At 50.3% G+C, this 26,675-nt stretch overlaps 1 protein-coding gene across 3 annotated transcripts in view; it reads left to right on the top strand.

Moving 5' to 3' along the window:
- The window catches only part of SERGEF (secretion regulating guanine nucleotide exchange factor), a 227,113-nt gene that overhangs the window by 192,529 nt on the left and 7,909 nt on the right, over nt 1–26,675 (top strand). Inside the window, exon 12 of one of the 3 annotated variants that reach the window (XM_044258920.1) lies at nt 15,341–15,389. The exons of the other annotated variants lie outside the window; for them this stretch is intronic. Within the exon in view, the coding sequence (XP_044114855.1) occupies nt 15,341–15,389 (49 nt within the window). The remainder of the gene's footprint in view (nt 1–15,340; nt 15,390–26,675) is intronic. 3 annotated transcript variants of the gene reach the window in all.

Here is a 26,675-nt window from a genome sequence, read left to right as displayed (position 1 = left end):
TGTGAAGGAGCTGGAACCTAACTTTCCACTCCCTGAGTGTGGGCTCTGCTCAGTGACTTGCTTCCAAAGCGTAGACAGGGGTGGCTGGTGGAAGGAAGCAGAACTTTACAGGGAAGAAACCCAGCGAATGTTACTAAGGCCAGATGATCGGGGTGAACAGCATCATTGATAAACTAAGTCAATATTAAATACCTTGGATATGATGCAATGAGGAGGGCCCTTCACTTCTGTGAATCCCAGCCTAACCATGAGTAAAACGTCAAAAAAAAATAAACTGTGAGGCGTCCTACAAAATACCATCTAGTACTTCTAAAATGGTCAAGGCTGACAAGCACAGGGAAGTCAGAAATCAGTAACAGACCTGAGGATCCTGAGGAGACGTGACAACTAAGCCTTCTGTGGTGTCCCAGATGGCCTTCTGGAGCAGAAGGACCATAGGGGAACCTCCGGGAGTCTAAACAGAGTGTAGCATTTAGTGAATAATAGTGGTCCCTTCGTTGTGACAGATGAGCCACACACTCACATAAGAGGTTAATAAGAAGGGCCCCCTATTTGGGGAGAGGCACTTGGGAGTTGTACTATCTTTTCAACTTCTCTATAAATCTCACACTATTCTAAAATTAGAACTTGATTAAAATAAGTCCCTGTTCTCCTGCTCCCTGACTCTGTGAGCCGGGCAAGCCCCCTCACTCCACTGGACTTGATTCAGCCGCAGAATGGGGGTGACAGCACCCTCACAGCAGGATTGAGAAAAGGCTTCAGTGCGACAGCGTGTGGCAGCGCTGTGGCAACAGTGTGCCCACATCACTGCTCAGCATGCAGATTCCCCTCCTGCCCCTGCAGTTCTGCACAGAGACACGCTCCAGAGGCTTCCCCACAGGCTGCAGTCCCTGGGCCCCCTAGCGCGGCCCATGGCCTTTCTAGTCAGACTTCTGTGCAGGAAACTTTGCCCTCACCTCTCTTGACAGCTTGCTCTGAGGGATTAAGACTGCATTTTATTTTCATATTTCACTTGATCCCCCCCCCCTTGAATTTGGTATTTCTCTTCAGGAATCAGCATATGATTCAAACTGCCAGTTCTAAATTTAGTCCTGCCTGTGATACGGAGAATGCATTTAGTGCTGCCTGGGATATGTATTCGGAAATAATGGTTTTATTTATCCACATCCAGTAATTCTGACTGCCTGCTGGGTTCTTTCAGGAAAGAGTTTGTCATCTCCTTTCCTCCTAATGATGAAATGTTGCCTGCTCAGGTCCCAGAGGCCCAGCCTGAGCCAGAGGCTGGTGACTTGAGTCTCTGTTTAATTAAACAATATCATCCCCGGATTCTGCAGTCATGGGTTCTCTCCAAGGCTTCTGTTTAGAAGGAGCTTGGAAACAAGGTCTAGAAAGAACTGAAGGCCTCTTTGAAGCCCATAGGTTTATTTCTGGTTACTGGCATGATAAGATTTGCCCCTTTGGCACTAGAAAGGAGGGGGCCGTTCCACGGGTCTGGAGTGTGGTACTCTACTTTGGGTGCTGAGGATGTGGAAGTAAATCCCATACGGCCTCTGCCCTCGGAGGACTACAGTTCACTCATGTATTCAGACCAACAGATTGGGCCTTTACCATGTGCTTGACACCATGCTGATCGTTAGGGCTTTAGGAGTGACCCTCATCAGACGAAGTCCCCCTCCCTGAGAGGCCCACGTTCTTATACATGTGGCCCATATGGCTCTGACATAAAGCAGGAGATGGATGTCATGTGTGATGAGCTAAGGAGATAAGCACAGTGTTTGATTCCCAGGACTGCAACAATGAAGTACCACAGTCTGAGGGGCACAGTTCTGTCTGAAAACAAGGTGTCGGCAGGCTGTGCTCCCTCCAGAGGCCCAGGAGAGCATCCGTCCTTGCCTCTTTCGTCTTGGGGTGGCTCCCAGCGTTGTTTGGTTTATGGCTGAGAACATTCTCTGCTTCTGTCTTCACATGGCCTTCTCCTATTTGTGTCTGTCTCTCTGGTCTGACTCTTATAAGGACTCTTGTCATCGGATTTAGGGCCCACCTGGATAATCCCAGATGATCTTATCTCAAGGCCCTGAGCATAGTCACAAAATTACATCTGCAAAGACTATATGGGGGGAGCACATCGTTTGCTTCTCCCAGCTCCCGATGGCTGTTGGCATTCCACGACTTGTGGCCCCCATCACCCCAATCTTTGTCTCCAAGGTCACACTGCCTCCTCCTCTTTTCTCTCTGTGTCAGAAGCCCCTCTGCCTTTTTCTCTTTTGTTATTGTTGTTTTTTAAATTTATTTAAAAAGTTTTTTTATTATATTCAGTTAGCCAACATATAGTACATCATTGGTTTTTGATTAGTGTTCAGTGATTCATTAGTTGCATACAACACCCAGTGCTCATCACCACACGTGCCCTCCTTAATGCCCATCACCTGGCATCCCCATCCTCCCACCTCCCTCTGCCTTTTTCTTAAGAGGACATTTGTGATGGTGCTTAGGGTCCATGCAGATAAACCAGGCAATTTTCTTATCTCAAGATTCTTAACTTAATCACATCTGTAAAGACTTTTTTCCAAATAAGGACACATTCATAGGTTCTGGGGGGTAAGATATGGGCATATCTTTTGGAGGACCACTAACCCACCACATGATGCAAGGTCATATAGCCTTTGAATAGCCTGTGAGATGGGCTGTAGTCCCGTTTTCCACCTGAGGACATTATGGTTCACAGAAAGGAAGTGCTTTACCTGAGGGCATTCAAAAAGGAAGGAGCCGAATCAAGGATGGATTCCAGGAGATGCTTGACTCTGAAATCCATTCTTTTCCTCCCATGGCTCCTGACCAGCTAGACTTTTGAGCAATCTGTCCTTTTACTTTAAAACCCAAGTGGTGGGGTGCCTGAGTGGCTCAGTCATAAAGTGTCTGCCTTTGGCTCAGGTCATGATCCCAGGGCCCTGGGATCAAGTCCCGCATCAGGCTCCTTGCTCAGCCGGGAGCCTGCTTTCCCTCTCCCTGATGCTCCCCTTTCTTGTGCTCTCTCACTCTCTCTGACAAATAAATAAAATATTTAAAAACAAAAACCACAAGTGGCCATGGGAAGCCCACATCTGGCTCTACCAGCATTAAGATCTGGTAGGAACTAGTCTGAGACCACTGTTAGCTGAGAGCAGGCTGAGGTGGAGATGGAAAGGAAGTTTGGGGGGAAGGACGAGAGCAGGGAGGCAGAGGGCTGCTAATGAAGGGGGGCATCTAGAGCCAGGCTTGGGGAGGAGATACCTACTAAATGAGGGAAATAGCGTATAGAGGAGAAGTGGGCCATGCTTTGCCATCTCCCGAGTTTTGCACCATGCCTTCTTCTCTGTGCTACCTGCAGCTGGGGAAACCTGGCCAGAGATGCTGGTACAAATGGGGGACCTGAGAATGTGGGGGAAAGGGCTCTCTGGTTCATGCCAGCTGTGTCCCTGGCATTTCCTGAACACTGCTCTGAGGGGGGCGGTAGGAACTCAGAGATGGATACCTTGTGGTCCTTACCCCAGAGGTAATACAGCAAAGGAGAAAAACACAGAGCGTCACATCCCACGCTGCCTTTCTTTCACTGTGTGACCTCTGTCCAGGCATACTTTACCTTTCCAAGCCTTGGTTTTCTTGTCTGGAAAAAAATATGGATTTTTTTTGAGATTTAAAGGAGATAAAAATGAGAAATGACTGGCACAGCCCAGAATATAATAGAGGCCATCAATGTTACTTCCACTGTGTTAGAAACTCACTTTCTGGGCCAGAGCAGTGGTTCACAAACTGTAAGCTCTGGGACCTAGAATCCAGGGTAGAGAATAGGATCCCCAAATCACTGTTTACACCTCTAAGCAGCATTGCTTTCAAATATTTGGAGATGGGGTCATATTGAGTCAGATACAGTTACATTTAAAAGCTTATTGAATTCATAGTGACTTCTTACTATTATGTGTTGCTTGAACAGCGTGTCTGAAAAGATCCTGAGGTTCTCTGATATTGAAAAGGAGTCTTCATACTCTAATATGTGGGGCACGGAGGACTAAACTGACCAGCCAGGGGAATGGGAGCAGTGTTCTTACAGAGCAGCGTTTGGGTTCTACAGAAGCATAGAGGAAAGCAGGACAAACTGCCTGGAGAGTTCCAGGGAGGAGGGGGCATATTTAGGCTAGCCTTCAAAGATGCATTTGGGGAGCGGGCAATGCAGGTAGAGAGAACAGCAGGTTAAAAGGCAGAGTCTGGGTATTGAGGACTAAGGTTTGGGAGAGCCATGGGGAGAGGCCAGAAAAGGAGGTGGGAGCTGGGTCAGGGCCGGGCCTGAAGGCTGTGCTAGTGGGTTTAAGATCACCCATAGGTGGGGAATCCAGGAAGGGGTTGAAGGAGAGCAGTAAAATACTAGATTGGTCCTTTAGAAAGATCACTGCCCTGATGGGGGAGTGGAGCTCAGGAGGCCTGTGAGTAAGAGGGATGTTGGGGAGAAGACGCAGAGCTCACGGCAGAGTGAGGAAGCATGAGGTTCTGGAAAGCCACCTCCTGGGCCTCAATCTCAGCTCTGCTCCCTGTCAGCAGAGGGATCCGAGCACTTCGTCTCTCTGTCCGTCCATCTCCTTTCTGTACAGTGGACATAATAACGTATCTGCTTCAGAGGACTCTTGGGAGGATTAAGTAAGCAAATGGTCTTTATGGGACACTCAGTCTTGGAAAGGAAGGCCATTCTGACGCACGCTACGGCACGGAGATCTGTCGAGGGCGTCACGCTCAGTGACATAAGCCAGTCACAAAGGGCAAACGCTCTGACTCCACTCATAGCCGGCACTGAGAGCAGTTGTGCTCAGAGAGACAGAAAATAGGACGGCAGGTGGCAGGGGCCGAGGAGGGGGGAGATGGGACGTTATTCTTTAATGCGTACAGAGCTTCGTCACGGGAAGACATGGAGATGTGGTGGCGGTTGCACCGTGCGATCGTGCCTCATCCCACGGAGCCGTGTGCACTTACACATGGTTAAAAGGGCCAACTTTATGTCGGATATGTTTTAGCACAATTTTTTTAAAAAAACAACAACAACAACAAAATGCGTTTCACGTGCGTGTTAGTTAATATTATTGTGCTAGAGAAATGAGGATGAGGGCCTAAATTAGGACAGCAAAAATGAGGATGGAAAAGAGGAAACATCATCTTGATCTTTTCCCGCAGACCCCACAGGGCTGGGTGACCGGGAGTGGGCATCAGGTGGGACCGCATCAACTACTAGGACTGCACAGATCCAGGCCACACGCCCCCATCAGAGCCACTCTGAGGACCCGTGATTTCTGCGGTTTGTCCTGTAGGGGCAGAGGGCCAGAGCCAGATGGTGCTGAGTCACCCCCAGGGCCTGGTGCTGCCAAAGGCCCATCTCTGTACCCACGTCCCAGACAACAGCAGCTGCCACCTCCCAGGCATGGGTGCTCAAGGCTCTGCAAAGGAATAGCCTCTGGTCCCTCAAGGTCAAACCACAGTGACCTTATCACGATGGCCTCTTCTCTTCTCCATGGGATCTGAAAGTCCAGGGAGGAATCCTACCCAGAAACTTGAGAGAAGAGGCAGAAGGGCCTTTCCCTTTGGTCACTCAAGTTCAAGCCTGGAATATCCATTCCTTTGTTTTATGGAAATCTCACAGACACCAAGAGGCATGTGCCACCTCAGCCCTTAGGAAAGGGCCACGCTGACAGGGAAAGGCCTGAGGTGCCCCCCCAATGGAACTGGGGAGCCTGTTGGGCCTTTTTAGAGAGGCAGTTGGTGTGCGGTGAAGTTTCCAGACTCAAGCCAGAGGGTTTACGTTCACGACTCAGCCATGCCACTATGTGACAGTGAACAAACATTAACCCCTCTGAGCTTCAGTTTCCTTAATGGTAAAGGGGAGAAGCTATCACATGGGGTTTCTGTGAAATATAAATGAGATACATACATATAAAGTCTGACACATAGGTACTTAATAAACATGTTTTCTTTCTCTGCTGTAAAATTTCATGCTTCTCTTTTTATTTTCCTTATAACTACCCTGAAAGAATTTCTTTGCTTTTTTTGTTTCATAGATAAGGAAATTGAAACTCTGAGATTAAGAAACTTGGTCTAAATCCCCACAGGACTTGGATGGTAGCTCTGGGTCCCTCTAAGCCTTTGCCCTTCCACTGGGAAGACTCTGCTTTCTGTGTCTCACTCCATCTCGAACACAAGTAGGTTCACGTGTGAGGCCACTCCTAGAGCAGCACCTGGGTAGAGTGGACACCCAGGAAGCTTTAAGCATGTAGTGTTCAGATACAATGACAGGGAAATGTGTGCCTGGTCATGGGAATAAGGCTCTCCTAGGCCTTCTTTCCATCTAAGGGAAGGAGAGAAATATATATATCTATAGATATAACTTTAGATATAGAAAATATATGTATAATATATATATTTATATATTTATTTATAATAAGGAGCCTTGGAAACCTCATTCATTCAAAGTCAGCTGCTAAAAGAACCTTACTGATAGCAGTGGACATCCATCCATTCCTGGTCATTTAATCTCTTTGAAGATTTTTTTAAATTTTATTTATTTATTTGTCAGAGAGAGAGGTAGAGCGAGCGCGAGCACAAGCAGACAGAGTGGCAGGCAGAGTCAGAGGGAGAAGCAGGGAGCCCGATGTGGGACTCGATCCCAGGACGCTGGGATCATGAGCTGAGCCGAAGGCAGCTGCTTGACCAACTGAGCCACCCAGGCGTCCCCATTTAATCTCTTTGAACCTAGTCTGCAGAAGGCAAACAGTCCATTTCCCTGCCTATATCCTGCCTACCTCATGAGACTGGCAGGAGGAACAGAGATGACACTTACTAGTTATATACTATTGGACAAGTCATTTACTCTCTCAGCACCTTGGTTTTCTTGTCTGTAAAATGGGTATAATGAAAGGACCTAAGTCTAGGGGTTGTGGTGAAGATTGACTAGCAAGTTAATGCATGTGAGGTGCTCAGAGTAGTTCTTAGTCCATTGTACATGCTCAGTAAATGCCGGTTATTCTTGGTATTACCACTAGCTTTTGCCTCTCCCTGGAGTGCTGGCTGATGGTGACCCTAAGCTCTAGTGGCTACTGTAAACATGCATGTAACTCTTTTTTGGGGGGGAAAGAAGGGGTACACAGTAACACCAGCTGCAAAGGAGGCGGGGGATTCCCTGGTTTTTCAGTAACACAGGAAACAATGCACCTGTTCCTACAGGCTTCCTAAGGGAAAGGAGGACTTTTCCTGGTCCTCAGAGGAGGACCCTTTGGTCTATATGGGTAAGGCCACTTCTCTCTTTGAGATTTCATCAGAGAAGTGATGGCATCTGCTTGTCACCCCATTCCACGCCATTATCAGAGGAGTAAGTAGGACCCCCCAAATCAGAGCTCAGAAATTCGAGGATTGGCCTAGCCAGAAGGCAGAGTTGATTCTGGATCTCCTGACTTGGGTCCCAAGGGCAGCAAGGCTCGGTAGGACAGGTGTCCCAACCAGGGTGGGAAAAGTGTGATCCTCAGACAGGACTGGCTGTGCTTGTGCTGGCAGAAGCCAGTTTTGGGACCACATAGTCACTTGTCCCTTTAGCCGGTATGTCAAACAGGGTCATTTCTTCTATGTACCTTAACATGTACTGCTCTGGGAGGCTGTGTCTTCGGGGCAATAAGCAAGACAGTGACCAAGTGGGAACGGTGGGAGTTTCAAATGACAGGAAGGAAAGGCTGCTGCAGATGTATGTCCCAACCCCTTGGAGGGAGAGAGACGAAATTAAAGAGTCAGAAACCTCACCTTGGCAACTCTTCCTGCCTGTAGATGTTTTTTTGGATTGCTGGGATTCTTTCTTTTTAGTGCCCCTCACATTTAGTAAACTTCCACCTGCAAAGCTTGCCCTGCTTCTGCTGCACTAGTGGGAACAGAGGAAAGAGGTTCGTCCTTCCTTGGGCTGATGTGGTTCAGGGGAGGAACTCCCCCGCTTCCCTGGAGGCAGTGGTGAGTGGCCTGGGGTGGGGAGAGGGCAGCCTGGGGAGGCGGAGCAAAGCCTGCTTGCTCCATCACCGCCCTGGGGAACGCAGCCCCTTCATGGCCTGTTATTTGAGCAGAGAACACAGTCTATCTACCCACTTCCCACCAGGAGTCAGATAGAAATAGGCTGCAGCCTGGATTTGCCTTCAGGCTAAAAACCACTCATAGATAAACAAAATCCTTGTCTTCCCCCAACACTCGACACTCAGAGCTCAGCTTTAAAAACGATGAGACCCTGGAGGATAGATGCAGACCCAAATCCCACATCAGAAACACATCCCAGGGGAGAGTGGAGAGCCTAAAGACCATGTTTTGCAAAAGCAGGGTGTCCTGCTTGAATGAACAAAACTATTCGTACCCCCAGTTCTTGCTGGCATTAACTGCACCCCCATGGAGAAGGAGAACTCCGGAAGCAGCAATACTGTTTGTGAAAAATTCTTGTCCTAGTGTTCTTCAGAGAAATTCTGCTTCTTCAGGCCCTATGATGAAATCAGTAAAGCATGGGCTTTGGGAACTCCTTTACCAAGTGACTCAACTCTCTGGACCTCAGTTTCTTTATCTGTAAGTAAACATCAGAATAGCAAGACCTACCTCTCAGGTCTTTTAGAGGATTACATGAAGTCCGCTAGATGAAAACACCCAGCCTCTCATGTATTCATATATTAGTTGGGGTTCTCCAAAGAAACAGAACTGATAGGGCCAATCGATCTATCTCTCTCTCCATCTAAATTTATTTTAAAGAATTGTTTCACATGATCGTGGAGGCTGCCAGGTTTGAAGTCTTTGGGGCAAGCCAGCAGGCTAGAGATTTAGGTAAGCGTTGATGGCACAGTCCTGAATCCAAAGGCTGGAAACTCAAGCAGGGTTTCTGTAGTGCAGCCTTGAGGCAGGATTCCTTCTTCAGGAAACATCAGTCTTGGCTGTTAAGGCCTTCAACGGTTTGGATGAGGCCCACCACAATTGACTGTAACTTACTCATATCTCAAAAAAAAAATACTTTCATAGCAACATCTAGATGGGTGTTTAACCAAACAGCTGGTCACTATAAGCTGGCCAGGGTGGCACAGAGTTAACCGTTACACCACAAAAGGGCTCAGGTTCTCAACAAAGACATTCCCTTCCCTCTCTTTCTCTCTTCTTTTCAAAGTCATTGCTGAGGTCCAAAGAGGCTTCACTCAGTGACGTCTCTGGCATGTGGGCCTGGAAGTGGTTAGAATCTGGGCGATGAGACCTGTGTGTCCCTCCTGTCTCTCTGAGATCTATTTCTGCTGACTCTGTACCCTAGGGAATCGATGTCCCTACTTACTGAGTCGAGAGCTGGAGTCCCCTCCGTGGTTTTCCGTGGAAGTCTGCCGTCGGAGCCATACCAGTTTTCCTCTGTGCTCTGTCCGGGCTTCCCGGTCTGCTTCTCCAGTACCTGCAGTGTGGAATTCATTATTTTGTTTTGGGGGTTGGATTGGAAGACCTGGGCAAGGCTGTTCGACCTGCCAGGATGGCCTTTCTGCCGCGGGGCTAGTTAGCAGGGATGGAGCGGCTGCGAGGAGAGGTTTGGTGGGCCAGTGAGAGTTAACTCCCTGCCCAGAATGTTTCAGGTGGCATTATGCCTGGAAGTACAGAGCTGGCCTCCGTTCCATCTCAGGGATTCATACTCCGCAGGTGATCCAAATTGCTTCTCAGTCTAATGGAATGTGGAATTGCTTTTGCCCAAAGAATGCCTGGATGGGACTTCAAAGGCAGCATAAGGTTAAGGAAAAAGCTCCAAACCAGGAGTTAGACCTGGACCCTCCTTTGCCACTGCCTCCCTGTGTGATCATGGACAAGTCACTTCCTGAATGTAGGCCTCAGCTTCCTCTTTTACAAAATGTTGGAAACCATACTCCATTACCGTAGATTTGCACACATAGCACCTCACCGCTTTTATTTTATCTAAGATTTTATTTATTTATTTTAGAGAGAAAGCGTGTGTGTGTGTGTGAGAGAGGGGGCAGACAGAGAGAATTTCAAGCAGACTTTACGTTGACAACAGAGCCCAGTGCGGGGTTCAGTCTCAGGATCCCAAGATCATGACCAGAGCCGAAACCAAGAGTCGGACAGTTAACTTGCTGAGCCTCCCAGGCGCCCCTGCCTTATAGGTTTCAGAGCCATCTTCTCAATGTGTCATCTCTGTTCCTCCTGCCAGTCTCATGATGTAGGCAGGATATAGGCAGAGAAATGGATTGTTCGCTTTCCGCAGACTAGGTTCAAAGAGATTAAATGACTTGCCCCAGTTCACACAGACAGGAGGAGGTGGTGTAGCTAGAATGGAGCCCAGCTCGCTCGGAGGTATCCTTTCAAATATGGTAGCATCTATAGGAGAGCGCAGGGAGAGTAGACAGAAAGTGGAGGAGGCCAGTGGGGATGACAGCAGCATCAGAGAGGGTGTACTACCATCACACTCCCGAAGCTCCCAAGGCTTTGGAGGCACAGGCTAGTCTCAGTGGATGGACGCCCATACACTGAGGGAGGGTTGGTCTCCAGCTACTCAAATTAGAATGTCTTGTCATGCTATTGACAATTCAGACAACATTTAAGGAGACTTTATCACAGACCAGGTACTCTACTAGGGAGGAGGGGTCCAGAATGAGGAAGCAGACGTAGAATGCAAAGTAGACTGTCTTGTGGACTGCTGCAAGCAGAAGTATAATGAAAAGTTTTATATTTGAAATGTAAACACAGGGCTTTGGATTTACACCGGAAGGTGCATGCGATTGAGTCATCCTGGGGAGATGAAGGCAAATACAGCTGAGCCCTGAAGGATGAAGCAGGATTTGAACATCAGGAGACAGAAGGAGGAAAGGGGTCTCTGCCCTGCTCTTCCTCCTTGGCCCCCTGCGGCAGCCACTGCCGCTGCAGTGTGACAGGAAGCCGGCTGCTACCGCCTGTATGCTGGAGGACATGGCCGGCTCCAGCCCCGGGGGAGCCCCTACCATTGCTTGTCAGATCTGCTGCAGTGCCTGGAGAGCGCAGAGCAAGAGAGATTGTGCCTGGCAGCTCTTGGAGGAGTACCCAGGAGGAGGGGAGGCATAGGGGGCCCTTGGCAGGGGAACGGGCGGCTTGGACAGGTGGCTTGGAAGGTAGTACCTTTTTTCCTGATTGTGCCTACACCTCCTCGGGGCCTGAGAGGCTGAGCTCTTGCTTTGCAAGTGTGATGTTAGACTCAGTGTTTTGTGTCTTTATTTTAAAACTGGTTTCTCGGTCTCCTGGTCTCCCGTGCAGTTTTCTGTCAGCTTGTTGCCATGGAGAAGTCAGTTGGGGCTGGAAGCTCTTGTCCCTGTCTGTGTCAGCATTTTTGGACCCGCCAGCTGCCTCCTGCCCTTCTACAGATGGAGGGGGCGCAGGACCCCACTGGGTGGGCAGTCCCTTTCTCTGCAGGGACTGGAGCTGCATCTCGATTCCCTTTGGGGTGGGAGTTTCATTCATCTGTGTACTGACTCAGCAACTCTGTCGTGCCTGCCTCTGCGGGCCAGGCATGGCGCTGTGCTCCGCCAGCACAAAGATGACCGTGGCCCGGGGCTGGGGGGCAGGGGGCAGGGTGGTGGTGGGTGGGAGGAGAGGGGAAACTCCGCATCCTGCAGGCCAGTTCTTTCACACATACCTTTCTTGTTCTGTTCTTCAGCCTCATTCTTTCTTAGAATTTAGAGGACTGTGTGTGCTTCTCCTCCAACCTTTATCACTGCTCATTTAGAATCTCCCTGGGAGTTCCCTACTAGTCTCTGCGCTTCTGGATCTCATTTCCTCTCCGTGTCTCCAGCACCCGGCTCAGGATCTCAGGCAAAAGAAGGGATCCCCCAGGAAGTATGTGGCCAGTGGAACCCTTACTCAGACTCTCAGGGTGTCTGTCTGTCCTGTTTTTCTTCCTCTCTTCTGAGCCTAGAGGCAGCGTGGGTGGCAGCATGAGCCAGTGGAGAAAGGAAGGACTTTGGAACCAGATCAATCCGTGCTTGAGTTCTGGTACAACCTTTTTCTAGCTGTATGATCTCAAGCAAGTGGGTCCTTCACTTGGAGCCTTAGTCAAACCGCATACTTTCTTTAAACCTGGATCACCTGTCAGTCAGTAATTGAGTTTGGACATTTTAAAACCCAGCATGGGAAGTACTGGTGACCATTTCCCCCTCCCGGGCGCTCTCGTTCTATATCCATGTGGGACCCAGTTAAGAAGAGGTTTGGAACCGTGTTCTGTTAGAACGAGGAAAGATCCAGTCTCTTTCCTGACCAAGACCTCAATTTTCCTATTTGAAATATTTGGGAATTGGATTGGGTGATCTTGAAGATTTCTTTTCGCTCTAAAAACCTGAAGAGTCAACTTTAAAAGAAAAAAATCTCTCCATAGCTGGTGTGACCATGATCGCCAGTGCCCGCAGGTCAGAGGCTGGCCTCAGCATGACCCCTTCTGCCCGCCTCTCAAGCTACTCTCCCAGGAAGCTCTGGGCTGGAACCCTGGCATTGGCTGCAGAAATCTCTTTTGGATGCAATAGTCCTTTTGAATGCATCATCTCTGTCCACCCCAGTCTAGAGGCTAGGCTTGGCTCGTATCCCAGAACAGTGGGGAATCGCTGGAGGGAGGAGTTTGTTCCTTCTTCACCGTGTCTTGCTTTTCTTAAGGACCTGTTGCCTTCCTGAGTGTTTGGCTAATGAGGATTGCATTTCTTGAGCTGCCTGCAAGCCAGGGCTCTGTGTCAGAGTTGAAGACATAGCAGAGGCACTCCCCCCGCCCCCAGTGTCATGGACCCCAATCCGTGTTATGGACAAACACAAACAGAAACAAAGCAGAGCCATAAAGAGCCATAAAGTTCTTGAGTGGCTTCTTCAGAGAATTTACCTAGCCTTAGTCCTTCTGCCTTGGGCAAGTTCTTCCCTTCTCCAGTGCCTAGTGTCCTCTTCTGTCACGTTGAGAAGGTTGGGCCAGCGATCTCCCAGTTCCCTTCCTGCTCTGGAACTTCTTTTTTTGAAGTGCTGTAGCTCAGCTCAGGGAAGGAGTGCTCGTTGTAGACTTTCTAGTGGAAGGAGGAGTGGAGCCGAGTCTTGAATGCTAGACGACGATTTGGGCTGGCCCAGGAGAAATGGATCGAGCCTTCCTGACTGGCCGAAGTAAAAGGAGCATGTGTGAGCACAGGCAGAGACCATAAAGCATAGGGGAGGGTAGAGAAGGGTGGAAAGCTCTCCTGTGAAAGCAGAGGGTTCATGTGGGTCATGAGGAGTGGGAGCAGTCTTGGAGAAGGAAGCACTTGCCATCCCTCTGAGAGCCATCATCCCCAGGGGCATGGGTAGCAGTGGTCCCTAAGGACAGAGAAGCAAGCAAAGTGGATTAAACCCCCTCCCTATCTGGGGGCCCCAGTCTGATGCTTCTTGTGACAGAAAGACCTCCAACCAAGAAGGGACAAGGGTGCAAGCTAGGAGAGGACACCCCCTCCTGGTCCTTTCCTTCTCGCTTCAGCCAGCAGGTTCTTGGTTGGTAGGAGTAGGGCAGAGTGTGGGAGAGTAAATCTACCTGAGAGAGCTGCCCTTCTGTCATGGTTTGCTCCTCCCCGAATGTTTTCCTGAAGTCAGGGTGACAAGAGGGATATTTTGACTATGTCCTCAGAAGTGGATCCTAGATCCATCTACCAGGCTTATGAATCAAAGGGTCTCACATCCTAGATCTAGCTGTGACCTCCAACCTCCCAGTCCTCTGGCTCAGGCTGACTCCCATCTCCGCTCTGAACCTGCAGCTTCACAGCGGCCAGGCCCTCTGGGTCCTGCCTCCTTGCTTTCTCTCCCGCCGTCCCTCTTATACATCCCACTGCATCTGAGATAGTGTGGACTGCGCTCTTTCCCCTGGACCTTGCCTCTGCCTCCAAGCAGATCTTCCTGTGGCCCCTCCTCCCTGTTCAGTCCAAGTGCTCCCTCACTGTTCTCCACCGTGACGACAACAACAGTGATGATGACAGTTATTACCCAAATTTGCTTCTGAGGCGCAGCTCTGATTCGGCTACTCCCTTACTCAAAAGTCTTGTGGCTTCCAGTGGCTGCTGGATTAAGTCCAAAATCTGTAGTCAGGCATTTTGAGGATTATATTTCCTGAGCCATCTGCAGTGATATGCCCCTACCTGTCATGCCAGATTTATTCCCCTTTCCTGCCTCGTGCACTGCCTCTTCTTCCACCAAACGGAGCTACCACCATTAGCTCTGCAAGCACCATCTCCCTTCCCAGCAAAGCCTTTGTTCACGTTCTTGCTGCTTGGAAGGCCCCTCCTCCCCTGCCCCTAATGTTTTTGTTTTTTTTTTCTTTTTCATCAGGAAGTCTCTGATCACCTAGACTACGTATTCCTTGATGGTTCATTCTGTACCCCTGAAGGCATCTACGAAAGTAAACAAAAACAAAATGGTTTTGTGTTTGAGCAACTAGGAAGACCTAGGTTAATCCTCTGTTTTGGGGGGTGCCTGGGTGGCTCAGTGGGTTAAGCCTCTGCCTTCGGCTCAGGTCATGGTCTCAGGGTCCTGGGATCGAGCCCCGCATTGGGCTCTCTGCTCAGCAGGAAACCTGTTTCCCCCTTTCTCTCTGCCTGCCTCTCTGCCACTTGTGATCTCTCTCTCTCTGTCAAATAAATAAATAAAATCTTTTAAAAAAATATCCCCTGTTTTTGAGCAAGCTGGCTCAAAAACAGGGAAATTAGGGACTTTGGAATAGGGGGAAGCTCAGCCAGGCCCCAATACCTATGCTGTTCCTTGAAGGGATCTGGAAGTTACCCAGTGTCCGTGGGCACATAGCGAGCTCCACATGCTTGTGCCTCGTCTCTGCTGCATACAAGCAAATTGGCAGGAAAGGGTAGAAACCCAGAGGAACCATACTCACCATGGAGTTGGCTCTTGCTAGGTCAGAATAGGGATCAACCATCCAAGGTGTGGGGCCTGTACAATCTGGGAATGTATCCTGGAGGCTATGTATCCTGGAGGGGCCATTTGGGGTTCTTTGGCAGGAATCTTAATGATCGTGGGGCATTCAGATTCCAAGAGGAGCCAGCCAGACATCAACTTGGGGGACAGATAGAAAGTTCTGGCCCTTAGATGGTGATATGGCAACAGAGTGTAGACAGTGTCAAGGTCCTGCCCATCCAGCTACAATTAACTCGGACTCTCTAGCCTCAGAAACCCTCACCAGTCCTTTGGCTGGGCATTCCTAGTGGGGTTCAGCAGGGAGGCTATCCAAAGGAAATGGGCTCCCTCTTTGGTCAGGATTGACTTGGAAACTGGCATGACCTCAATCTTCTGGTCTTTGGTTTCCTAGGCAAACAGAACTGGAAGAGGCAGTGGCTGACATTTTGCCAGGCCTGGAGGTGAGTCCTGTCTCTCCTCCTGGTTCGCAGTCTGGTTCACCCTTCCCTTGCCTCCATTTCCGACTCGGGCCATGATCTAGCCACCTCTGGGCCACTGTTGGGAAAAGTCAATCTTAGGCTGATACTCACTGCCTATAAATGGCGTGGAATTAGGCTAATCAGTGACTCTTAATTCCCCAACAAATGCAAGTGCTGTGCTAATTGCCAGGGTCCACGCAGGCAGATCCCTGGCTGGCAGCATCAAACAAGAGAAGCGGTAATTTGGGGGCTGGAGTGGGGGAGGGCCTGCTTTGTTGGCTGAGGCAGTTAAAAAACTGTATTACCCCGAGTGAGCCATAGTGCAGAGAGCTGGGGTCGGGCCTCCTTATCAGGCAACAGCCACTTGAGTGGCCCACAAGTGAGTTTGCAAGACCTGAACCTCAACACCAGTGGAGCAATTGCTTGTCCATTAATGGGATTTTTTTTTTTTTTTTTTTTTGGCTCATTAAGGAAGATTCCACCAGCAGCCTGTGATGGCACTGCCAGGGCAGCTCATGGGGGATAAAGCATCCTGAACCTTGGTGTGCTGTTACTATGGTAACATGGCATTCCAGACACTCCAGGCAACCTTCCTGGCATCTGCTGCAGTGAAAGATTCAGATGGAGAAGGGCCACTGCTCTTTCTCCAGTAGAAACTGAGCAAATTGTGAAGGCAGGGAGCCATGCACCGAGGACCAGAGCTTAAAGGAAAATGCTGTTCCATTGGTATGGGAGCTTGGTGAAATGGCATTGAAATAGCTAAAGCTATCTGTTCTGTCTGTTCTAGTCTATCTGTGAGCTGCAGGATCAGGAGAGACTACCCGGAGGAAGAAAGTAAGAGGAGATGGGGAAGAGTAGGGGGAACAGTATGAACAAAGGCCCAGCTGGGAAGGCAGATGGAGTGAGTAGATGGGGTAAACAGTTTGGTTTGGTGGGAGAAAAGACATTGGTGGAGGTAGACAGGTCTTGGCTTTGCCTCTCTGAAACTTGGGGGACAGATAGAAAGTTCTGGCCCTTAGCAAAGGGGCCTAAGCAAAGGGGCCTAGCTCTGAGCCCTAAGCAAAAGCTTGATGGTGGCCTCACTCCACCCAGATAGTGGGTGGAGGCCACTCTGCTCCCTTTCCCGAGGTATGGAGACTCATCTCTGCACCTCACACCTCACTTCAGGGGCCCATTTCTTATTCTGTTTCTGGCTCCCGAGTGTTTACCTTATCTCTTGTACCCACTAGCGTCATTGACCCTCTGCATTTCATAGACAAACTGAGATCCTGGGGGGAAGATGCTTGCCTGAGGTTTCCGAGACACGGAAGCCATGGGACATAGGAGTTAAGAACTTAGGTTCTGGAGACAGACTGACCTGGTTTGAGTCCTGACTGCACCATTCAGTTTCCAGGGGAGCCTGACCCTCACCTTTTTCAGGGGTGAATTAGGGCTCCTGAACATTTCTGCCCACTCAGGTATTACAGGTGAGAACTGAGAGCATGTAGGAAGGGCCACAGAATTCCGGAATGTGGTAAGCACTTAGAAGATGTTGGTTAGTGAGTGATAGTTCCTTAAGTTCCTTAAGAAATGGGGACCACCCGAACGCCTGGGTGGCTCAGTGGGTTAAAGCCTCTGCATTCAGCTTGGGTCATGATCCTGGGGTCCTGGGATCAAGCCCCGCATTGGGCTCCTGCTCAGTGGGCAGCCTGTTAAAAAAAAGAAAAAAGAAAAGAAACAGAGACCACCTTTTTCATATTCGCTCATTCCTCCTTCTCTTTTTTTTTTTTTTTAAATTCCTCCTTCTCTTTCCTCGTACGCATGAACACCAGATAGTATTGCATCTGGAATTGATAGTAGAAGGATGTTTGTGGATTGGATGGATGCTCGGAATAAAGAACTGCCCATTGATGGGCTCTCCTCTCCGGTCAGGTGTGCTCAGCTCTGGTGCTATTCGATCTCCGCAGGCCTGAAGTCAGACAGGCCTGGGGTCCTGTGCAGCTCAGGTCCCAGACCCTGCTGCCCTGTGGGGGACTTAAACTTCCCAGGACTGTTGGTTTCTTGAAGGATAGGAATAAATTCCTTCAACTTTGGGCACAATACATGGTATAAATGGTAACTAGTACATAGCTTTACAGAAGGTTTGCATTCGCTCTCACATGAATCCCACTGGAGCGTGGGTCAAGAATTCTGTCCCCACATTCAGGAGGAATTCCTGGAGGCTCAGTACCGGGGAGTGGGTGGTCTGGAGGCACACAGCAGGGAGAGCTGGCGCAGGGACGTGGTCCTGTCTTCTGACTTCGGCTCTGGTGAGCCACCAGATGAAAGCTCTTGAGGCCCATTTTTCTTCTGTGGGACTGAGAGCCCTGAGATGTGATCCCAGTGAGGTAAAGAGCTCTGAGCTTAGAGTCAGGATGCCATGGTTTTGGTCATGACCCCATCATGCTGTTCCTACGTGAGCACCTCTCTTCTAAACATGCTCACTCCCTGATCTTCTGGCTTTGGATTTATAGTGAGGGTGCTTTGGAAAGTCTGAAACTCCAGGTGAGTGACTAGTGAGAGGGGCATTGTTTTCAGCAGATGGCATCTCCATGAGCCACCCGGAACCCAGCAAGGCTGCAACCTTAGCACGTCCAAATGACCTCCGAAGTGACAGGCAGCCTGGATATGTGGCAAGCGTCATCCCGAAACATTAGCCCTCAGAGCCAGAGGGCCATAAAGCGGTGCCTTCGGTTTATAGGTGTGGAAACAGAGGACCTGAGGGGGCCAGTGGCTCACCCAGGCCCACATGCTGAGTTGGTGGCAGGGCTGGCCCCTCACTGCTCCGGTAGGGCCGGGCTGCCCACACCCAGCAGAGCCTGATGTTCGCCCTTGGCTCTGAGTGCCTCGTCTGAACTCATTTGAAAACATCAAAAGACATAAAGACATAAGAGTTTTTGAAAGAATTTGAAAGAATTTTGTGTATCAGCATTTTCAATAATTTTTTTAAATCTTTTATTATAAAAGTCATCTATGATCTGTGAAGAAAGTTTGGGTAGTAGAGAAATATTCCACTTAGAAGATAACTGAGTAATGCTCTTAAACCTCAAGAACACCCCTTTGGGGGCAGCTTGCTGTCTTTTAGATGACACTTTCAGACCAACGGCTTGCTTGGCCCTGTAGCATCCTTGGAAGCTTAGCTACAGAAAGTGGAAGATTAACATTTACAGAGGCCTCTAAGGCCCTCCATTCTGCGACTTGAAGCAGTTCTATCTACTACCACTAATAGTAGGAGCAGTAGTGGTTAGTGTGGGGAGCGTCTCCTCCAGGTAACACACCACTTTTTTTTTTTTTTAAGATTATTTAATTGAGAGAGAGAAAGCTAGAGAGCACGCAAGTGGGGGGAGGGGTGGGGGAGGGGTGGGGGGAGGGGGGATGCAGACACCCCCCTGCTGGGCTTGATCCCATGACCCTGAGATCATGACCTGAGCTGAAACCAAGAGTCAGACACTCAGCTGACTGAGCCACTCAGGTGCCCCTCACCACTCCTCCATAGGTGTTCTCATTCGATTATTTGCCCATTATAAGAATCTTGTAAGGTAGAGAAAAAAGGTATTCTTTTCCCATTTTGCAAATGAGAAATTTGAGCCTCAGAGACATTAACTGCCCAAGGATTACACATCTAGTAAGTAGCAGAGCTTCTGATTTCAAACGAATGCTTGCGTAAGGAAAGAAGACACCTACTTAGTATCTATGAATGAACATTTGACTTCCCTTCCAGGGAAGATGCTAGAAATCACTGAGTCTAGGGGTTTTCAGACTGTCCTCTGGGAAACTCCAGGGTGCTGTGGAGCCAGTTGGGGGTGGGGGCTGCTGAGCACATGGGGCTCTGAGCCCATCACCCCTGCTCCAAGCAGAGCAGCTCCGGTTGGCCTGTTCTGTCTGCTGGGAGATGGAAAACAGTTCAGCTCGTCTGACTCCTACTTCAGTGCTCCCCAAACTCTGGTGTTCATCATAACCGTCCAAGGGAGACCCGGACGGCTGGTCTGACAGGGCGCCAGAACTCTGGCAGTTAAGGAGCGCAGACAGTCATTAGGCCATGGTCTGAGAAACAGTGGCCTACTGCCTAGAGCCGGGGAACTAAGACCCAGGAAGAAGCAGAGAGTTAGGCTCAGTCTCACAGCCTGTAGGCGCAGAGGCCCCCCTAGGAGTCCCATCCTCCCTACCTCATCCACTGCCCTCCTGCCTGAGCCGCAAAGGCAGCCGAGCCAGGAAGCGAGTGACACCGTGGAGAATAACAGAATGGTTTCCATAGCAATGCTCAGTGGCTTGTGCCTGTTGGGACACCTCAATCACTGATCTGAGCTCTCAGCTGGAACTCGTGTGAGGTGTTACCTGCTTGTTCCTTGCAAGGGGTCTGGGAGGAGAGGAAGGATGGCACGCTTTGATCATGGGGATTCTCCCAGATGTCCTAACAGCTGGCAGCGACATAGACCAGACTCAGGAGGGCTGGGAACTGGATCCTGGGCAGGAGGCATGAGGCCACCCCTGCGGCAGCTGGGGAGATGGGAGAGGGAACAAGTGTCAACCAGGCGTGTATCATAGGATCACAGGACTCTGGCCTGGGCCGTCTCCACGTTCATTCAGGGAAAAAAAAACAATGGTAAAGGAAAGATGATTCTCCTTATTTACAGATGAAGAAACCAAGGCTCAGATCTACACAGCAAGTGACAGGCAGCATCCTAGCCAAGCCTGTCTGGATCCCTAGCTGCTCAGGGGCAACAGTGTTTCCAAAGTCTCCAGCCCATCCAGTGAGAACTCGAAGATGCACGCTGCCCAGTGGGCTCTTCCCGGCCTGGGGGAGCGGGGTCTGCCTGCAGGGGGCTACAGTGGGTGCTTATTCAAAGAACTGGGGTAGACTGGCCAGGCTGGGACGAGAGAGCCAGAGGTTGAGTCTGGCCAGTCATTAGCTGTAATGTCCCTTGCCCACAACTGCAGACCACATGTGCCTTCAACACGGGCTGCCCTGACTTCCCCCTCTGCCTACCCCCACCCCCTTCCTCTGGGTTGGTGACCCCCAGGGTGGTCTGCCCAGCTCTTTGACTGGGCTGTCCTCTCAAGGGAATGAGCTCCTCCTGGGGCAGGTGACACCCGTCCATTCCTAAAATGAATATTTATTGAGCGCCTTTTATATACCCAAAGCTATTTTCAGTACTGGGGCCGCAGCAATTGAACAAAATGGAATTTTTGTTCTCATGAACTTTTTCATTCTGATAGAGAGACAAGTAAATATATGATGGGGTATTATGTGCCAGGAAGGAAAAGAAAGCAGTATGAGAGGACAGGAAGTGGGGGTTGAGTGGTCAGGGGAAGTTCTCTGAGAAAGTCGCCTTGAAACTGAGCCCTGAAGCACACTGTTACCTCCAGAGCTGCGGCTGCTCACCTGGGAGCGCCTGTGCTGGTCATTTCCACGCTTTCCCAGTTCTCACTCGGGTGCATCATCTCTTAAGCTGGCCAGAAGTCTGTCTGTGGGGCAGGTATTCATTCACTCATTCATGTCTAATAGGCACATCCACCTTAAAATATCCAGAACGGAACTCTCAGGTTTTCTCACCAAGCCTGGCCCTCCCCTCCCTCAGGCTGCTGGACCTCATAGATAGCGCTGCTATAGTGAGCCCCCCGCTTCATTCACTCCTGTGTCTGTCCATCAGCAGGTCCTAGACACCCTGCTACCAGAGTAGAGTAAATCTGTCCATTCCTACTTCCCCAGCCTGCTCAGCCGCACCCCCTCCTGCCGTCCTCTGCGCTGCAGGAGCCTCCTGAATGTCTCCCTGCTTGGCCTTTCACAGAGCAGCCTTTTCACACATAAGTCAGATCTTATCACTCCCTGCTTAAAACGCTCTGGTGGCTTCTCAGCATTCTCAAAATAAACTCCTCACTCCTCAGCAGGGCTCCCTTCCCTCCCCAGGCCCACCTCACCCCAGCTCCCGGGGTCCAATGCAGCCACTCCTGGAACTGGCAGGACGTGCCCCTTCAGAACTTGGTGTTTATCGTCGCCTTGCCCTGGAGACCTCTTTCCCCACATGCCTGTGTGGCTGGCTCCCTCTCAGCCTCCAGGTCACAGCTCAGGGGCCACCTCACTGAAGGGGACTCCTGACCACCTGTGCTGCTAATCGTGTCGTTCCATTCAGTTTCTTCACAGCTTTTCTCACGAGCTGCACCCTGTTGATTAGTGTGTGTCTCCTTGCTTGCTGCTCCCCAGTGACACTGTCGCCCCTGGAGGACGGGTGTCCGTGTCTTATTACTGCTCTACTCCTCCTACTAGAGCCGTGCATGAACCTTCGGGTGCCCTTGAACTCTTCCTCAGCTCACGTGTTCACTCTGATGGATAAAACCATAGATAAGCAGGCGGAGCACAGAGGACGTAGGGCAGTGGAACTGCCCTGTCTGCCGCTATAATGGTGGGTACATGCCATTGGGCATTTGTCTAAATCCACGGAATGTACTACGACACCGAGAGTGGCCTTGGATGTAAACCATGGGCTCTGGGCCATAATGATGTGTCAGGGAAGGCATGTTGACTGTACGGAAGTGCACCGCTCAGCTGTGGGACGCTGACGGTGGCAACACTATGAATGCGTAGGGACGGGGAACCTTCTGTACTTAATGTTCAGGTTTTCTGGTGAACCTGAAACTGCTCTAAAAAATAAAGTTTTCTTAAAAGGAAAAAATATATTAAGGTAAATAAAAAGGATTAATCCTTTAGCTTTTCCACTATTTTGTACTATTATATTTCCTTCCTTCCTTTTCTTTCTTTCTTTCTTTGACTGTCCTGAAGTTGAGTAAAAATTTACTATCTGGAAAAGGAAAGGTAATAAGAGCCAGACTCTCTTTCCCAAAGGGTTTGATCCCTCTGTGGAACCGGCCACCGCTCTTCCAGGTGCCGCAGACCTGGGCGCCACACTGTCTGAGGGCTGTTCACTGTGGGCCAAGAGCATTGGACTGAGCTGGGTGCAGCAGCAAAAACTCAGTAGGCTTTTAGGGAGTGATTGGAGAGCGAGGGAGAACTCCTTCTCAGGCTCATGTTATCCAGCAGTTTCTCTCTAGAGTCCTAATTTTCTGATCTGCATGTGGGTTCTTCTGGCGCTGGCTCTGGGTTCCAGAACAGACCTTCTCACCCCCACCCCCGCTGCTGCTCTAACTCCCAGCCTCCTCACCTGCACACTGTCGATTCCCAAACAGGCACAGGGAGCACAGATTAGAGATGCTCTGTCGGTGACCAGCTTCTGGAAAGGGCAGGAGTCCCAGAGCCCCTAGTCCCAGAGCTGCATCTGTGCCCCCACCCCTCCGTGGGTGCCCCTCAGGGATCGCTGTGTTCATTTAATAAGATGATAATTAATGGAGACAACTTGAAAGTTCTGGCCAGACCCAGAATAGCAGCACGCAGGCCAGGCCAGGCCCTGACAGCACAGCTTCTTGTGCCTGGTTTAGGAGCCTACATGTGGGCTGTGGGCTCAGCAAGAGGCAGAGGACCTGGACTCCAGTGTAGCTAATGTGACCTTAGGCCACACTGACAGAGGCAGCCTCCAGGACCAAGTGTATGGCCAGTGAGGCGCGTGGTCCCCAGAGCCCTTAGCCAAGTTTGGGGACATACTCAGAGAGGGGCGATGGCAACCCCGGAATGTACGGAGAGCAGGGTCCTTGGCTGGCGAGGAGGACAGGCCACCAGGGTAGATGGGGGCTGATACGTCACCTCCCGTGAAGAAAGCTTAGACAATAGGAGAGCCCCCGGCCACACGTGAACGAATTGAACTCCAGCGCCCTTAACGTTCCACCCACCAGGGCCAGATCCACTGACAGGACCAGGCCTGCTCATTCCAGCATCTCTCCCTCCACAGAGTGTGATCACAGTGCCATCTTCCCAGGGCAGTACTGCCAAGTGGGAGGGGTCGTGCCAAAGCCCCGGCTCCGTACTTGGCCGTAGTAAGCCCCCGACAGGCTTAGTTGCCTTCTCTGTTCCCTCTCCCGGTGCAGCCAGGAAGCCCCGAGACCCAGCAGTTCCACAAAGGACACAGAATTCAGAAAGGCAGTCTGTGGGGAGGATTTCAGTTGTTTATAAAACAGGCCAACATGTTTCCACCTCGTAAGTTCTAAATCCATCATGCCTAGCTCCCCAGATCTAAGAATAGCCCCCCAGTGGGGCCACCGCGCCGCGTGCCACGGCACGCTCTCTGCACAGGTGACTGGGGAAATGTACCCCCAGTAGCCCAGCACCTCCTGCTCCAGGGAGCCTGGGGGATGGCAGTAAGGCAGGCCTCTACCTCTCCTGGCTTAGCTGTCTCCAAACCTCTCCCAGTCTCTGTTTTCTCTCCTGTGCAGTGTTGATCCCAAACCTCCCTCACTGGGCTGCCCCGACCATCCCATGTGGAAGGCAGCGGGAAGGTGTGGAGGCGAGGACCCCCACTCTGGGCCTCAGTTTCCTCTTAGGTAATGGGACAGATTGACGAAGAACTGGGCAACTTTGGGGATATGGGGTTTTAAGAGGTTCTCAAGTAGCCCCCAGCCTTGCAGTCTCAAAGTGAGACCTGTGAGGGAAAACCCGGAAATTCAGCACGTTTCTGTTTATCATCTGAACTAAGGCCATTCATCGGTGTGGTGTGAGGGAGCTGACCCGAAGCCCCGGGGCCTGGGTGGGTAGGCCCCTACTCTGCCCTTTGGCCTCCACCTTCCTCCCTCTCTCACACATGTCCACACCCACCCACACCACCACGCACACTCTCCACGGTCAGAAGGACTTTTGACGTGTCTCATCCACACTCTGCCCACCGTGGGAGGGCCCGTGCCAGCCAGAGGCTCCGTACCTCCAGCAGCAGGCTCCCTGCTGCTCTCCTGGGCAGCCTCCCAGCCATACCAGCCTTCTTTCTGTTAGCTGAAATTGGTCTGCCCATGACATCTCCTCCCTCCCCACTTCCACAGACTCTCTTGGCCTTCCAGGAGAGAATAAGGCAGCTCTGTGCTCTCACTAGCCATTCATGCATTCATTCGTTCATTTGTCCATTGATTCAGTCCCACAACAGGTAATTATTTTTTAAGTACTAATGTATGCTAAGCACTGTTTAGGTGCCAGGATTTCACAGTGTACAAAACTGAGTCCCTGCTTTTTCAAAGAGCTGTGTTCTGATCTGGAGAGATAGACAGTAAACCAACAGTAAAAATATAAACAAAAATAAAGCAGATGTGACAGGGATGGAGAGGGGTATAGATAGCCATTTCACATAGAGTTGTCAGGGAAGGCCTTTCAGATAAGGTGAACACATACCTGAGCATCTTGAGGTTATCAGTGGTTATCAGTGTGGTTATCAGGGGCAAGGGCATTCCAGACAGCGGGAACAGCAAGTACAAAGGCCCTGAGGCAAGTACTGCTTGAGGAGCGAGAAGTCAGTGTAGCTATCGTGATGCCAGCACGGTAGAACACATGGGACTTGAGGTCAGAGATGATGCTGTTGTTTATCTGAGTAAGTGGAGAAGCCACTGGAGGATTCTGAGCAGAGCAGTGCCGTGTCTGACTTAGGTTTTAATAGGATCACTCAAGTTCTGTGTGGAGAACAGACAGTGAGAGGAAAGAGAGGCAGCAGAGAGACAAGTATGAAGCCCTTACGGGTGAGGGTAATGGGGCAGCAAGAAGTGGCCCCCGTATGAGGTAATGGGGCAGCGAGAAGTGGTCGGGTTCTGGCTATGTTTTGAACGTTACTTCCCTAAATCCCTTCTTCCACAAGCCTTCGTCTTTACTTACATGTGGACACCCTGCCCTCCTCCTCCTCACCTTCAGCCTTCACCTCTATCTTCTCAGCACATTCACAGTGCTGCTGTGGATCCTGGTCTAGAAGGGCTCCTAGGCCAGACTGCTTCCACTGACAGCCTTCCCTGAGGCAGTTCGGGCCAAAATCCCAGAACATCTCCAGAGTGATTCTGTGGGCAAACAGCCCCACTTTCTGATTCTGGAATGACTTTTTCCTGCTGCCTCAGCTCCTGCCTCAGGGCATCCTTGGCCCTGAAGAGTGATGGATGGACTAATTACTGGAAGGGTCCTGCACTGCCCCTGCCTCTTCCCTCAGCTGGGCCTGGTGGGGCCATTGTCCTCAAGACCATTCTCATGGCCATTCTCTGTAGGAGCTGCCCCTCTTCTGGGCATTGTGATCGGGGGCAGAGACTTGCAGCTATCTGTTCTTGAGGACTGTGGCCCGGTGGCAGCTCTGGCCACGGACCAGGGAATAAAGGCAAGCAAGCAGGCATGGGACTGGGGTTGATGGCACCTGATTTCAGTGTTCTGTGTATGTGCCCCTCTCTGCTGCTCTCCAGACAGACTGGGGGCAGGGGAAAGGGCCACATGTACTCACTTCCCCTCAGTAGCTGTATCCCGATTGCCTGTCCTGTGTGCCTGAGGACTATTGGATGAGTGTGCCCTGTTCTCAGTACCCCACTCATATCCCAACTCACAGACTAGAGAGCCAAGTGCAAATATAATTACATGTAGAACCAGGAGGGGTGTGGTACATATGCTTAGAGGCTTCCGGGTGGTTTAGGAGGTAGAGGAAGTGAAATTAATAGCCTTCCCAGAGCCCAGTGGGACCCAGCCCTACACCCAGCCACATTCACTTCTGCAGCAAAACAGGATGCCTTTGGGATCAATGAAAAGAATGCAGAGTGGGCAAATTTCAGTGGAGACCTGTATTTAAGATTGGTGAACTAGCCAAGAATTAACTTCTGGAACTTTCAGTGACACCCATCTCCTCTCCCCAACAGAGCATGACATCCTCTCCTCTGTGCTACCTCTGTCCCTTAGAAATACTGTTGGTTTTTAAAAAATCATCATCCTTTGTCACTACTTTTTAAAATATTTGAACAAATGACAAAATCTTTGTCACCCTTCCCCTGCCCCCATTTCTCCCCTCCTTTCTCCAGATTGTTCTACATTGGGGATGTATTCCTCAAGATTTGCACATCTAGAAATGTATAGGGGATCTACATAGATTGAATCATACTCTCTATTATTCTGCAACTGATTTTCTCTTTAAAATGTCTTAGAGATCTTTCACGTCCAGCCATAGACAACTACCTCGTTGTTTTTAATAGCTACAGAGTAGCTCGATGGTGGGGTCGAATCATAGTTTCTTTAAACCCTCCTCTATTGATGACTATTTTGCCTCCCCTCCTTGACACCCAGTCTTTTTTCATTGCAAACAGTGCTGCAGGGAACACTGTTGTGCGTGATTCCCTGCGAACACAGGTCTTTGGTCCCCATCATCCTCT

This window comes from Neovison vison, chromosome 7 (genome assembly GCF_020171115.1).
Source record: "Neovison vison isolate M4711 chromosome 7, ASM_NN_V1, whole genome shotgun sequence".
Lineage (NCBI taxonomy): Eukaryota > Metazoa > Chordata > Mammalia > Carnivora > Mustelidae > Neogale > Neogale vison.
Note: the sequence above shows the minus strand (reverse complement) of the source record. Positions and strands in the feature narration are given on the sequence as shown.